Source organism: Diadema antillarum, unplaced genomic scaffold (assembly GCF_040938485.1).
Source record: "Diadema antillarum isolate AM-2024a unplaced genomic scaffold, OU_Dant_1.0 seq00000467_RagTag, whole genome shotgun sequence".
Classification (NCBI taxonomy): domain Eukaryota; kingdom Metazoa; phylum Echinodermata; class Echinoidea; order Diadematoida; family Diadematidae; genus Diadema; species Diadema antillarum.
Genome location: NW_027271437.1, coordinates 544,443 through 561,062, shown reverse-complemented (window position 1 = coordinate 561,062; position 16,620 = coordinate 544,443). Strand labels below are relative to the sequence as shown.

General features: G+C 38.7%; 1 protein-coding gene across 1 annotated transcript in view; it reads right to left on the bottom strand.

Moving 5' to 3' along the window:
• LOC139733293 (dynein heavy chain domain-containing protein 1-like) overlaps positions 1 to 16,620 on the bottom strand; it is a 146,149-nt gene that overhangs the window by 110,093 nt on the left and 19,436 nt on the right. The window contains exons 21-28 of the mRNA XM_071644130.1: positions 10,690 to 10,812; positions 9,866 to 10,027; positions 7,894 to 7,995; positions 6,917 to 7,114; positions 5,660 to 5,830; positions 4,834 to 5,074; positions 4,512 to 4,609; positions 2,359 to 2,493 (exon numbers count right to left, since the gene is read on the bottom strand). Coding sequence (XP_071500231.1) covers positions 2,359 to 2,493; positions 4,512 to 4,609; positions 4,834 to 5,074; positions 5,660 to 5,830; positions 6,917 to 7,114; positions 7,894 to 7,995; positions 9,866 to 10,027; positions 10,690 to 10,812 — 1,230 coding nt within the window. The remainder of the gene's footprint in view (positions 1 to 2,358; positions 2,494 to 4,511; positions 4,610 to 4,833; positions 5,075 to 5,659; positions 5,831 to 6,916; positions 7,115 to 7,893; positions 7,996 to 9,865; positions 10,028 to 10,689; positions 10,813 to 16,620) is intronic.

Below are 16,620 nucleotides of genomic sequence, written 5' to 3'. Positions count from 1 at the left end.
GTGCATTTTAATTTCGTGAATTTTGCAAGAGCCAAGAATCGCAAAATCATAATGCACGCAAAAGTTCTTGTCTACTCCACAGTATATGCATTTAAGGTTACAGGCAAATCATGAAAATTTCATGCCGTGAAAATATCGTGTTTTACAGTATTTCTAGTGACATTGCATTTTAAGCCATGAATAAGGCTTAAAGGGGAATACTAAAGAAATAGAATTATATATGAAGTGAAAGAGTGGGACATATAGAACAATTTGTCGTTTACATCGTTTAAAATGGCCTTTTTGAAGTGGAGTTAGAGGAGTTTGAAAATTTACACCTGTCACCCCCCTGAAATCTAGGTCACAGCGTAAATTTCGAGGCCTTTGCTGATGACGTCATGGGATGAAAGGAATCGCGCAAGGTCTCGAGCGCCGCAGGCCCCCGCGCGCATAATGCATGCATTGTATCATACAAGTTGTTGTAGATAGTATTTGCATACAAAGTTTAAAAGTTTGTTTTTCGATAATGCACGACATCGTACGTTAAGGCCATGCAGTGATGATCAGGATGATTTCTTGGTGGAATTTGAATGTGGGAGCGATGATGAACTGAGTGATACAGTACACACTAGTGATGATAACGATGATGAAACTAGTGATGATGACCCTGGTGAAGTTGGAGAGATAGATATTGCTGACGAGCCGCACGGCGGGGCGCAGGAGGGAGACGCTACGGGCGAGCTAGTGGGGAAGGCCCAGGGCGGTCCGGTTGAAGCGGACGGACTTAGTGGAGATTGGCAGTACGAGCCCTTGTCACACGGCAGGCCAGGGGACAATGTTAGTGACGCAGGACCAATGCCAGGTAGACTTCAAATTATTTTTATTCTGAACTGAAAATGAACCGAGCGTAGTGCTGACTTGATCTCGTACTTCCGAGCAGCAGTAGGCCTAACTGAACACAGCCCAGTCGCTGTAAGTAGCGCAGCGTCTGGTCGGGCTACGTATTATCAATCACATCACACTCACTCCTAACTATACACAGCCCAGTCGCTGTACGTAAGTACGTCGCGACAGGTATTCGCACAGCGTACTTACAGCGTCTGGTCGGGCTAACTCACTCCGTACTCCCGTTCACAGCTCATCAGCATTCTATCTAGCAAGAGCTAGGTACTGCACGATCAATTCATTACTTCACCGAGTCCATCAAAGTTGTATCACTATCGATGAAAATCGCAGTGCTCTGTATCGTTTATTTTATCAACAGATAGGCCGCCCGGCCTAGTGAAGACTTCGACTTAGCCGATGCCCGCGCATTGATTGCGTGGTACATGTATCTAGCATTAGCGATCCACGTACGCCGAATGTTTCGTGAGTTTTTTCTTTTATTATTATTTTCGCCAATTTCGCGAACCTGGTGCTTTTTGCGAATTTAAAAACACGAGAAAATATTAACTCTCTTTCCGTATTTAATTCCCCCTTCCGTGGTGTACTCCACAAACACGAATTTAAGCACTCGCGAAATTATTGGCAAGTCCCGATTCGCGAAAAAATAGACTCGCTAAATACATGTATATGGCGTACACAGCTGCAGTACTACCAAGGAACTGCCGATATAATACATTGTACATTGTACCTACCAAAGCGGTACGAGGATCAGGCTTCTCCGCTCTTTGATACACGGAGGCTACTGCACTGCGACATACGCGGCCGGTGATGGGCGCATGCATGTGACTGATCGACTACGAAGCACCATCGTACAGCCACTAGGCCTGACAGCTTCTGTATTCGTGGCCTAAATAACACGTAACAGACTCTATTTCAACGAGGAAATGTGTGATTTCACAGGAGACTTGAAGTAGAAAACAATTTTATTTCATTTTTTGTGACATTCTGATAAAAATGTCTTGGGATTTCGGGTATGAGCCTCGACATCACGCTCTCATCGAGAGCATACATAGGTAAGCTTAGGCTGTTGTGTGATACTTCCGGGTTTGCCTTTCATCCCATGACGTCATGGACACGCCCCCAAAATAACCACGGATCTTCCGATTGAGCATGATTCAGGATACAATTTTTCGAAGCAGCCGTTCTCCAAAACGCAATTTTCTAAATGGATGAATTAAAGGCCGCTGTGTTTAACAGGCTCTATGCTTGAAATTGGGGAATAATCCAACAAAATATGCGTTTCCTTTAGTATTCTGCTTTAAGGTAGTAAGTTATATTTCTGTCACATACAGGCTACAATTTTGTAACATATGATAAAGATAAAACCTATGTGAAATACTGAGTGGTATATTATACACAGTCAAATTGATATGGTACATTTATAATTTTCTTCATGCAACACACACAAATATTGACAGAAAAGCATTTTATCACCTTCTTCTGGCAAACACTCCAGAGCTCCACCATATCTCCGACCTGTCTGAGGGTCGACGCCCAGAGATCAGCCTCGGGTCGAAGGTCAGCTAGGTGGGGTGACACCAGCATGCTCTGAAGGGTCAGCTGATTGTCCTACATGAGGGAAATATTGGGGGTTAGAAGTGGAGTCAAAGGACTGAATTTAGTTTATAGTACCTGTCATAGCAGATATATATATGTACAGTGTACATGAGACAAATATGGACATTATAAATAGCTCTATTGATAACAGAGTCTGGACCAAAGCAACACATCAAACCACAGTGGTACTAGGTGAGCCTAGTACCTCCTTGATCAAATAAAAGTGTATGGTCCTATTATGTCTATGTTTCCTGAAATGCAAACAGCAAATAGCACATACAGTTGTTATGATGAAAGTAGTGTACAATATGTGTAATGTGTGCCTACACAAGTTGACTTCAATAAAAAGAATAGAATAGAGTATATTAAAAGAAAGTGATGATCACACACACAACTTGTATTTGCTTGTGTTTATGTGTATATACAAACTCTACATAAGTATATGCATACATTGTACATCTCCCCCTTTTAGATTTCTGCTTGTATATCATTCCACCCCTATAAAGTACATATTGCCTTTCTGTTCTTTTTTTGGGGGGGCGGTGGGGTTAATAATTGCGCTTTGTACTTTCTATTTGTTGGCTGGGTCTCACTTTCATTTCATTGCCACATCTTTGTACACCAGGTTAAGGGCTCACTGCTCACACAGCCCCCTTCAGGTCATGCTGTTGCTATTTCACTTTTTTCCTATTCCTTATCCTTCTGTTGTTCCTTTATCTTGTTTGATGTTGCCTCCCTATTCATCTTTATCCTTCACAGGTTGCCCCCTATGATCCTCAGGATCATCACTCGCCCACCTCTGCCCTTTGTCTTTTCACCCCCTTGCTTTTAATCCCCCTTCCTTACCTAGCCTGTTTGGCTCCCTGCCATTGACTTCCAACCCATCCCTTTTGTTTTCTTTGATCTGTGTTATGCCCCCCCCCCCACCCCCAAGCCCTCGGACAGTCCTAATTGTGTGTAGTCCTTACACTGTATATCACTGCTTTCCCTGCATGTTGGTCATGTTGCCTCTGACAAAGATTCTGCTAGGATCAAAATTCAAAAGCTCAGGCCCCTTTAGACTCCATTTTACTCCATTGGCTTGCCACTATTGCATAAGCAGTTTTCAGCAGCTTTTTTTTTTTCTGCCAACATTATTATCAGTAACAAGCAAGTGGGATGGCACAACCATCATCTAACACAGTGACCAGCTAGTTGGCACGTAAATCTTCACCAAGTTTGCTCTCTGAAATGTAATTAGTATCTGAGGCAAAAACTTCAAAACATCTCTTTTCTGTGAAAAACACCATTGAATTAAATTCTGTCATCTAATACAGGCGTGCACAAACTAAACTGTATCAAAGAAGAATTAATTCTCCAATGAAATGCTCTGCTTTAATTGAATCCACCTGAGATCTGAATTTCCCTTGCCTCTCTGTAACATACATTGTACAGACAGCTGAGGTCTTTAATATCAACCTTAAGTTTCCCTCTGGCTTCACCAGATTAGGACTTATATTGATTTACTAATTGCATGACTTGTAAAATTCATTTACTACAATGTAATTACTTACAAATGTTGTTAGTAACTTACTGTACAATGTACTTTGCTAGTTGTGGGTCAGTTGGTTAACAAGTCAGTCAGTTTTAATAGTGAGTTTAATAGTTAATCACTGAGTCAATAAATCAGTCTGTTAGTCTGTCAGTTGGTCAGTCAATTTAATAGTTATAATAATTGATAATAGTAATAATAATATGAATTAATACTGCGCTAAATCCACTCTGTAGAGTGCTCAAAGCGCGTACATAGTATTCAGTTATATACATACAGCATGTAGTCAGTTCAATCAGTGAAATATATTATTGGATCATTTGGTTATTTAGTCAATCAGTCTTTAGTTCGTGCAGTGAGTTTATGTGTCAGTCAATCAGCCAGTTCAGTCACTCAGTTGGTTAGTCAGTCAGTCAGCTGGTCAGTTACACCGACTGACCAATTAGTAAAATAGATGATTGGATTGTTTGAGACATTGTGATAAAATATTGTGACTTACCTCCAGGAGATACTTGAGCTGATCGATACCAATCAGTGTAAACATGTCCGGCATGGGTTCTGATTTCTTCCCCTTGTTCTTGGAACTGGATTCAAAGTCTGATTGTGAGATGATGTGAACAATGAAACAATTCTTTTGAGACAAATATAAGTTGTGCCGACATCCAAAATCATAAAACTTTGTTGTTTTCATCTGACTTTCTCTTCCTCTTTCTTGCCCTTATTCACTTTTCTGCTCTGTTTTACCTGACATCTTTCAAAACTTGGATTCGTCACTCAACCTGAAAGCAATAAAGGTATCTCCACTTGAACCACAAACTCACCAAAGGTGTCTTTGCCTGGAGCAATGTACTTGGCCAGTTTGAATTCCTTCTCCTCCCACACTTTCCTCAGCTTGATGAGCTTCTGCTCCAGGTCAAACTCAGCACCGGCGCCGGCACAGATGGTGTTGATCTGGAGACTGTGCTCACTGAGGTCGTAGGAGAGCAACTCGTGTACATAGTACTGCCGACCTGGCTCATAGTTCTGGCCCAGGGCCAAGAAGAGGGCTTTCCAGTGTCGGGACTGGGTAAAATGGAATGATAAGACAGTTAGGAGATTGAACAAGCTACACGTAGCATGAGAATTTCCTAATATAAATGTGTTCTGATATACAATGTTATAGCAAAGGCATGATGAAAGAAAGAGATTATTTAGAGATTACTAGAGTGCTTATTTACTGATAAAGGTCAGCCATAGCACAATGGCATAACATTCCCTCAAAATATTTTCATATTTAGTGAAATGATATAGTCAGAAGAACTACATGAAGTTACAAAGGTCCTGACTGACTACTGAGCCTGTATCATTAAACCATATGAGAACTTGGTAAGCTTGCACTCTATCTTGTGTTTCAGCTTCAGTCATGATGTCTACTAGATATAAAATACTGTCTGAATGGAGTCACTTCAAGCTCTTGAGTCTACTGACATCAAAATGAAACAATGATGAGATTATCTGTCAACCGATGCAGACTGATACTCTCAAATTTGAAGCTTTCCAAAGTACTACTACTATAGTAATCAAGCTCAGGTCTCTCTGTATGATTCCCTCTCTCCCTCGCCTTGTCTTTCATTCCTTTCCTTTCATTTGTCTGAATGTCTGACCTACCTTGAGGCAGTCGCTGGAAAGCTTGAGGAGGAGGGGCAGGTCCTGCTTGAAGTCCGACAGGAGGCGGTACCAGTGAGCCAGGACCTGGTCTCCCTGGGGCAAGACCTGCTTCAGCTGGCCGGCCGCCTGCTGCCAGTCCCTCACCTTGGTCATAGCCTTGTTCACATTGAACTGTAGAGGTCAGCATAAGCATACAATAGTGGTAACGGTTTATTTCAACATTTTACGTCATTGCCCTGTTATGCTATATCAACATGTAGAGCTCGATGGAATAATATTAAGTTAAGTTTTTATTTGCACAATCACAATACCAGTAACATATTTAAAATTACCTCAAAACTCAACCCTTGACTATCGTCACATTTGGCCACACATCTATTCAATACTTTGTAACGTTCCTATAATACTCAGTCAAAGTTCATAGTTTCATCAAATGGCCTCCAGTATTCATACTATTTTGCATCTACACAATGTAACATGGACTTTGACAATGAACCCGAACTTCTATGAGTAGCATTTACAGGTTTTCTAAAACAAAACATCTAATCAGATACTGCTCTGAAAAACTACATCCCCATATCAAATTGCTAAAAAACATTTCATATTTTTGAGGTATTAACATACTACATGTATTTCAAAACATCCACTTTTATTTGATCTCTGAACATTGTCAAATTTACCTACAAGTGTAAAAGTCACAATAATAAAAAAAACTTCTCACACTTTCACAGTGATGTTCACATTTCATATAAAAATATATACAATGTATGTCATTAACAGTGAGGTGTAATATAAGTAGAAAGATTATGAAGACTATGTCCAAGCTGTACCTTTTTTTCTCTCTCTCTAAAGAACAACATTTGCTGTACATAACAAAATTTGGTGAGAACCCTAGCATAGCCTTTCAGAGCATGTCATGCTTTCGTACTCATTACAGGTCATATATCCCTTTTGCAAGTGTCACAAAATTTTGAATGTTTGAAAACATTGTGTATGAAATCTCACAGTACTACACCTCAGAATTAAACAAAAAAAAAGTTATAATAATGATAAAATAATCCCATGTCACTCAAGAATACACCCATTTTGTATCAAGTGCAACAGTTGAAATCTTTTCCCGTTCCAAATAAATTCACTGGAAATCTATGGCACTGTTTCCCCCTCCATCATGAAGACATTTGCAGTTTTATTATTCTGAGGAAGGGTCTGAATCTTTTTTTTTTCCACTCTGGTCCTGACCGGTTCCTTCTGACTCACCTTCCTAAAGAGCATGTTTTTCCACTCTTGGATGCCAAAGGTCGTGGCCTCCACATACTTCCAGAGCTGCGACCTGACCGTCATGGTCTGCAGCATGGCGGTCAGCTCAGACATGTTGTAATTCTGACCGGTGATCTTCATCCGGTGCTGGTTGCAGTCAGAGATTTTGTTCGTCACTGAGGTAAACTCGGCGAAGAGCTGTGCAGGTAAGGAGAAGAAATAGGCAAAACAATGGCACTACTGGACACAAAGAAAAGCATCAGAGGATGGCTTGAAAGAATTATCAACATCATGATAATTCAAAACTTTGTAATTTTCCTGCAATTTCACGGTGTTGCAACAAGGGAAATATGTAATTTACGATTCAGTTGAATACTTACTTATAGGATTCAGGTCAAGAAAGCCGTGTAAAGGATTTCTGTGGCAAAGTGTACAATATACTAGGTCTAATTCTTTTACATTTATGAAATTGGTAAATCTGTAAACAGTTATTCTTTTTTCAGGTGTGAGTTTCTTCAATTTGTCTCCCTGTACAAACTAAATTTGTGAAGATCGCAACTGCTGATCTATAAAATTAACAAACATGTCGGAAAAAAGGAACCACTGGGACTCGAACCTGTCATCTACTGCTTTCCGGGCAGCGACACTACCACCAGGCTATTCCTGGTTGCCGGCAGTGACACGATGAACTTGGAACAAATACCCAAGCTCCGGAAATTCTGACATTGTTTTGTTAAGTAGTCCAAGGTGGAAAAGGCGTATCAAATCAAAGAAAGATACTATTCAGAGGGGGGAAGGTTCAGGTGTGAGTTTCTTCAATTTGTCTCGCTCTACAAATGAAATTTGTTAAGATTGCAACTGCTGATCTATAAATTAACAAATTTCGATTGTAGAGGGGGTCACAGTTTTGCTGATGAAATGATATAGATTTTGACGAGATGATATAGATACTGATATAGATTTTGTTATCCACAAACCTCTTTCATTTGGTCCAGGACCTTCATGGGGTTCTGGGTGGGGTCCAGGTAGATGCCCCTTCCTGCCTCACCAGATATCCTCTGAGCCTCACCGCACAGATGCTGGGATGGGGGGGGGGGGGGGGAGGCAACAGAGGTATGAAGGCATTACAGCAATGATATCTATATTATTATTGATGACATTAGTTACAAGTGGTACATGCAAATAGTTTTTTGATACTGCACCATCATTGACAAATAGTATGGCAATTAAAAAAAAACAAAAAAAACACACACATTGCACAAAACATGTTCTTATGTAGTGTAGTTCGGGTACTTATAGGAAAATTAAAGTGTCAGGATTAACCCTAAAAGGGCCGGGGGGGGGGCGGCAGAATCCGCCCCCCCCCCCCCCCCCCGACGTTTCGCGCTATAATTCTGTAACGCGAGAAGGCCTTGTCGCGAGGCTTCTTGACTTTCTTCGTTCAAGTCTCACGCAACTTTTGAGACCAAATTTGCAACGTCCGCGCATACCTTTGCGAAGCCACGCCCATTTTTGTAACGGAATGTCGCCCCAAAACGGGCACAATTTTGTGATTTTGTGTACATTTCCTATGGAAAACAGTGCTCTGTCATGAAAGTCATAAAAACCTGATTATTTTTACAATTAATCACTTTCATTGATTAATTTTGAGCTAATTATGGTAGAAAAGTGGTCAGTGACAATTTCCAATGAAAAAACAAAGAAAAAACAAAAGCTGAAAAACAGGGAAATACATAAGAAATTCTGAAAACAATAAAATACATAAGAATTGAAATGAGTTTTGGAAGTTTTTGTGATGTACAATTGTTGAATATGCTAAAACAGATTTACAGATCAAAAATTAGACTCTCAATGCTTTTAATTAGGATAAAATATCATGTTGAGCATAATTTGCATAATTAATTAATTAAAATTAGAAATTGATTGTTTCAAAAAATCTTATAACACAATCTTGTAGATTATGATGCAGGTCTCACGCATGCAAAATTTCATTGCGATCACACCACCGATGGCCGGCCCCTTTAGGGTTAAGCCGTGTGGACAGATGTCTACATGTTTCAACACTTTAATTGTTACCACAGAAAACAGTCCAACGGAAAGTCTTACACCAGGATAGCCAGCCCACTTTCCTAAAATGACAGTGAGAACTTAATTTGTTACAAGGCATTTACAGCTTTATCTTATTGGAGATTTTTAAGGGTAAATGGAGAGGGAACATTTAGCCCAAGCTGCTGTCAGGACTATTTTGCCAGTGAGGATAGGCCTCACACAGCTAGATTTGAGCAGAAAGGTGCAATGAATGACCCCTGTGTACAACCATGACCATCTGTGTGCACCAAATGACCCATACAATGTGTGCACCAATGAACCCTGCATGCAACAAATGACCTCTGTGTGAAACAAATAACCCCTGTGTGAAACTAAAACCTTTTGTGTACAACCGATGATCCCTTTGTGCAACCAATAATCTGTTTGTGCAAACAATGACCTCTGTATGCGAAGAATGACCCCTGTGTGCAGCTACTGACCCTTGTGTGCAGCTAATGACACATGTGCAACCAGTGAATCCTGTGCACAACTAATAATCCCTGTGCACAACAAATGACCCCTGATGTGCACAACCAACAACCCCTGCACACAACCAATGACCCCTGTGTGCAAACAATGACCCCTGTGCACAACCAAAGACCATTGTGTGCAACCAATGACCGTGACAAATGACCTGTGTGCATCATATGACCCCTGTGTGCAATGACCTGTGTGCAACCAATGACTCCTGTGTGCAACCAATAATCCCTGTATGCAACAAATGACCCATCGGTATGTGAAATCAATAACCCTTTGTGCAACCATTGATCCCAACCAATGACTTGTAAGACTTGTATGCAACAAATGACCCCTTTGTGCAACCTACATGTATGACCCCAGCTGTGTGTGGAATGCACATACCTGATAGGCCTCATCCAGGTTGCCGATGTGGATGGGGGTTTGTGTGTTGACAAACTCAGCAGCATCCTGGAGCTGAAGGAGAAAAGCCTCCCAGTTCTGCCACACCCCTTCCTCACACTTCTCTTCCTCCGTCGTCAGGGAGCGGTAACTCAGCCGGATAACCTGGGAGGAACAAGAACAATTAGTTCCCAGAACTACAAGCTTTCGACACAGAGTATATGTTTCTGGTACAGACAATACTTCAGTCTTGCACTTTTGCTCTTCAGCTCAGTGAGGGTCATTTCAAATGAGGTGTTACTTGTGACATGAGTGTAGACATGGTGTTACTTGATTTATTCTTTTTACTATTCTGTAGATCTTTGAATATAAGGCATATACACACATGCACATAGGCTTGTGCAAGCTGAGTGAGAAATATATACAGACAAAAATATCAGTTTTTTGATAATGACATTATGATACTGGATATCAAATAACTTTGCAATGCATTCAATGAGGGCAAAAGTATTGACAATAGATTTATACAATTAAATGGAACATACATGTTCCATGTTTGTATGTGCAGTATTCCGATTATGATGTAGTCACAACATAAGATTTCCCAAAGGGGTATATTATCAATTTGACATCTTCTACCTACATACAATGTATGTACTAGTCTTTGTGACTAAGAGCTGTTCCTTTGCTTATTCAAATTTTAAATTAGTCATGACTACCTTTCAAGAGATATTGTCAAAAGGAGAGATGGATTCACATACATTGTACCACTAGAGACACATAAGAATCATAGTAAAAACATTATGATCCACTATTCAAATCCATACCTCAAACAATGACTTGATGTACTCCACTTCTTTCTGCAATTCGGGCATTTTGATCTTGTACTTGGTGTACTGCTGAGCATAATCGGCAAAGGCGTTTGTCTCACTGTTCTTCTCCTTCATGCCCTGCACAGCAAATGGTATTGATGATGGTGATGAGGATGGTAACCACGGCAACAGGGTGGGAGCAATGATAATGATGTCGACAGAGACAAGGAGAAATTTTTGTGACGGTGACATTGAAGTGAAAAGGAAAGAAATGAAGATGAAGATGTGGGATGAGGACAATGAAGATGATTGTGGTGATAAAGATTAGGTGATGAAAATGATGATGAATATGATGGTGATAAGGATGAAGAAGAGGAGAAGAAGGATGACAAAGATGATATGAATGATGGTGCGGGATAATGAAAAAGAAGGTTTGAACCAATTTTACAATAACTTTTTTGGGAAAAAAAAAGATGTTTTTACATCACGAATGCAATAGCTTCCCTTCTAAGAAACAATTCATAAGTAGAAGAATGACTTTCTGTAATTAGACATCAGCACTCTAGCAGTTCAAATGTATCAAAATAATGAAACCAAACATCAAAAACTGCAAACTCTTTATACACAAATCAACAGTATCATTCCAGTCTGTAAAAGGACAATAAGTGGCAAGAATCTATGAAATACACTGTATGAATGTTAGATGACTCCTGTCTTCAAGACTTTGAAAAAGGTTTGTCTTTCCTTGACTTCAATATATACAGCAGAGAAAAGCATGCATACAATGTGCAGTGTGCGCGCCAAGATTTCCAAACAATTTTGAGCGGTCTGTGGTAATTCATACTCATCTCTTGGTTATATCTGTCACTTCTTCGTAGGGAACCAAATGTACGTATCAGCAGTGTGATGTACACTGTACGCACCCCTTTCATGCACTCGACTTTTCTTTCTTTCTTTTTTTGGCACAGCCAATCAACTATTCTAAAATGGTGCTCCGTAAAGTTTTTGCAGTACACATGCATGCATTACGCAGGTAAGTGCAGCAACTTTTGTAAGAAGCTTACTGCTGGATTAATACTCTCATCACGTCTCGCATGTGAGCTGTATGTATTATTTGTCATTCTCTATTACAAATAGCACTAGCTTTGATATGTTATGCTCAGCTTGAGTCTATTTCGCATATTACGCCCTGCATGATGATTAAATCACAACTTGTTTCTGCACCACTCAGATGTTTGATCATCACTACAGTATTTCTACCTATTAAACACAAACTGACGGCAAAGAGCATTTCCACAGCACTATTTTTCATGCTGTTCTCTCGAATTAGTGTGGTAAAGGGGGAAAAACTGCATCTCACTACAGCCACAATGCAGAAACCTTGGGCAATGTTTTGGTTGCTTTACCACAAAGTAAAGTAAAGTCAGCGAGAGTTGCACAGACATTAATTTATAGCTGCATCTTATACATTTTCTGGAAAAGTAAAAATATTCAGCAAAAAGACACACATGAATTTGCATCATCACTTTGACATCTCATAAAAATATGTTAACTTGTAATCTAATCTTTGATAAATGTCACCAGCTCATAGTCATATTTCCTGAACTTTGCTACCATGCTAAAAGAACCAGTCAAAAATTGACTCCAGGCTACTCCCATTACAATTACAACTGTTATAAAGAGATTCTGTTGCAAAGAAGTTGAAATTCAGGTCCCAAAATCTTTATCATTACAGTGTGTATTTTATATACAATGTATCTTTTTGTTTGGCTATAACAAAATTTTGATTTACAATGTAACTACAAAAAGCTGCCAGTCCCGAGGACTGTTATAATGAGAATTGCCTGCATTGACAATATCTCATCCCATACAATGTCATAGTAAGAAAAGTAAAGTTTACATAACATTTGCTGGGCTTTAGTTATTTGTTGCCTTCAATATGACCGTTTACCTACACTGTACTTCACACTTCCCTCGTAAACTTATGCAAGTACTTCAAAAATATATACTATTTTGTTAAACTCTGCCAGAATTCAAAGTGTACAATATCTATAATCTTCCAATCATTTCTATCTTGCCAATGTGAAGACGTTCTACACCTCAGATTGAAAGTTTCAATCTACGTCAGCTGAGACTATCCTCTTTATAAAAAGAAGTACAATTGTACCAATCAAAATTGTCAATTTGTCGCAAATCTGTTTAAATTTTGGTTGCATGACCTTGGGATGACATGGCTATGTACAATATGTAATCATTCTTGCTCTTTTCAATAACAACTACAAAAATAGTAGAAGAACATTTATTTGTTTATATCATTGTGTAAAGTGTCAAATAGCTAAGATGGGAAACATGTGCCATGGTACAAAGTGCACTGCATACATTAACACTCTTCATTATCATCTTTACAATTATTTATGTCAATATCATGTGATTAAATGTAGTGTAGAGTATACTGCATAAATCTGTATGCTTTTATACACATTGCATTCATTGCATTAGCATAGATGAAACTGAAAGAATCGACTGCCAAAATGTAAGTGCTAAACCAAGTTTACAGCATACTCCAATCTGATGAAAACATGTGATCATACATCGGGGGGGGGGGGGGGGGGGGAGTTATACTGTATCATTTTGTACTGGTTCTCACCCGACATAAAAAGGCATGATGTGCACAACACAGTTGGTTGCTTTCATCCACATACAGAGAATTACAACCCCATGAGATGTAGTCTTGTTTGCTGCTAATTTTACAGTAAGCTGATATTAGATTTATAGGTCACAGGATCATGGGTACAAAGAATGATGGACATGAAAAGCATAGTACTTTATGTACACGTGTATACTGCATACACATTGAATATACTGTCTGTATATATGAACAAGCATAATATGCTTTTTGTACATGCAAATATGAGTATAGTAAGTAGTGTACTTATAACATGATTTGGTTGACTACTGGCCTGGTTGAATTGATATTACAGACAGTCACTATTTTCATTACAGTGCACAGTTGTGCAATAATAGCTTTGAATTAGTGCATGGAACTTAGATACAATTCATATATTTACTGCAGCAAATAATGTGCCAACATGCTCTGATGATGCACTATTCTAAAGTATACGCACTTCAAAAGTATAATTAGCCTGTGGGATTCCCTTTCACAAAGACTGAGGTACTGATGTGTAACAAACTCACATCAGATTTATTGTGCTTTTGGAGTGCATATAATTTAGTATAATGCATTCAAGATCGTGAAATATATATAAAATAAACATATTTGCAAGATATACTGTATATGATAACGTGAGCCCTTGATGAATGACAATGAAAAGTATCGTACACATATGTATCGGTAGCATTACATACATTGTATATGTGACACCCCACAACAAAAGGATCCTAAAGTTGCTGACGGCTGAGCCGAAAAAATCGAGTTTGAAGTCAGATCATTAAAATCGGTCAAAACGATCGAATTTCTATAGGTAAAAAGTCCTCTAAACACATCCAAAATTGACTTTTGGATACGTGTTTAGAGGACTCTTTACCTATATTTATAAACCATCCTTATGACATTATTTTGTGATCGAATTTCTGTTTTTGGCATAATTTTGTAGTCTAATGTATTGTCTATCTTCTGCCAAAATTTCGAAACTAAATGATCAAAGAAAAGGCAAGAAATTAGCGTTTTTCTGAGCCATGATTTTCCGACTTTCAACGGAACAGAAATGTGTCCAAAGATTTGGATTTAGCGCCGCAGATAGACTCCGCCCCTAGCAACGAGGGAGTGATCTTATTGGTCAGTGCGTGGCATCCTGGTTACTGATTGGTCGTGCGTTGACCGCTGGCGCTAAGCTTGAATGAACATTGTAGAGGCTGCTAGGAGCATACCTTCTATTGTCAAGAGGTGAAAACTGTCTTGCCCCCCCCCCCTTGATCATGATAGCGTCGGAAGGAAAACTTTAAAGGCGGTTTTCTCGAGACACTGATTTCCTAAACCACTCGACAAGCGCTAATAAAATCATCTACATCTCCGCAACCGAGTACTTTTATAAGTCATGTTATATATGAAATTAAAGGAGAAGAGTATGGGAATTATGTCATGTCATTTTCAGAAAATCGTCCTCCCCCGACTTTCGGATCCTTTTGTTGTAGCGGGTCACATATCTTTCTTATATTAAACTGCACATGGATAGTCACTGAATCTGTCTACACAATGCTACAAATATTAGAGATGCTTGGACAATTGGAACAAGCAAGATGCATTTGACATGCAAGATTTCTTAACTGCCTTTTAGGAAACAATTCTGACACAGCCTTTGCTCCATGGCCTGATATTAACTCTTCATCATGCTTGAGGTGTAATAAAAATGAATAAATACATAAATAAATAAATAAATAAATAATTTTATAATAAATGCATAAATTAATGAATAAATAGATTTTAAAAAATATATAAATATAAATGAATAAATGAATACATATTTGGCACATAGAGTGACTACCAGGAGAGTACATTAAATTTTCATGCCACATGCAAAATTTCCAGTTTATCACTAGAGACAACATTGTTATGTCTGAAATATCAGCAATATATGTAATGAATGAATTAATGCTTTGTGATCATCTTTAACAGGAAAAATGAGACACTCTGTATGTCACGACTCGAAGAAAGTTATTACACAATAACTTCATATTTTGCATACTTGGGTTATTTTTCTCTCTTTTTGCTTCTGTCTCATTTGATATACTTGATAAAAAGAACAAAAAACAAAAAAAAATCATGATGCTCTGATGCCCTGCAAAAACAAAGTAAATCATGGACAACAATAAAAGTAAAAAGAAAAAGAAAAGAAAATAAAAACCTTCCATCCCAAAGTGTTAACAACAAAATAAAGAAAGTAATCTTGAAAGAGGTGCAAATCTGGTGATCTCCCACTTGAACAGCTCAAAGAATCCATTCAAACCCAGGTGAGGTGATTCATTCATATGCTCACACTTTTTGCTCCCAACCATACAGCTCAGTGCAAGTGAGGGAAATAATGCAACCATCCATTGAAACTTTCCATGAAATAGTCCTACAATACGTGTACACAGAACACCGTATCAACAATCTAACTTGGTGTAAGTAAAAATGGAAGCAAGATATTGATGCTGTTTGACCCAATGTTACTACATGTATCTTTGTGATCTGTTTGGTAATGTAATGATTGAATGAAGATTATTGTGGCTTGACGCTGCATACCAATAAGAAACAGGCCAGATATGAAGGACCTCTGAAGATATTAGGGTATAATTGTATATATGGAAAATGAACTCATTTGAAGAGATATTTTTATACAAATTTAAAGCTTTGCCAAGAAAATATCACGTGAAGAAGACAGTCATACTGGAGGTGGCTACACAATGTACATGTACAATGTATATCTGACTAAAATGTCTCAAAATGATTTGATATTCTGTGATGCATGTGGACAAGACATCATGACTGAGTGGTACTTTAACTACATATTAAAGTGGGACTATAAGTAATTTGAAATACAGATATGGTTACAGGTAGGTACACCGTATCAGACTAGCTATTGATTCACATTGGTGTGTGGTGGTATGGCAGAGCTCGAAACAAACATCACTCAGTATGTGGGGGGGGGGGGGAAATAATCAATGGAAATATGGAGAGTTTTCATGGTCTGCAATGCAGTATTTAACGGCATTTTCTGTCATACCTTAAACAGATAAATAATCTATTCCCCTCATAAAAAGTGAAAATCAAATGTAAGTTCCAGAACCAAAATTTGAGCAGATTCAAGGAAATCACACTTTGAATAGTTTCTTGTATTCTTTAGTGCATATTTGCATCTGAGTTATCTAATGTTTAGTTAGAGCTGGTTGGCATGAAATTCATGTTCCTTTAATCATATGTGTACTGATGTCCCCTACAACATGTGT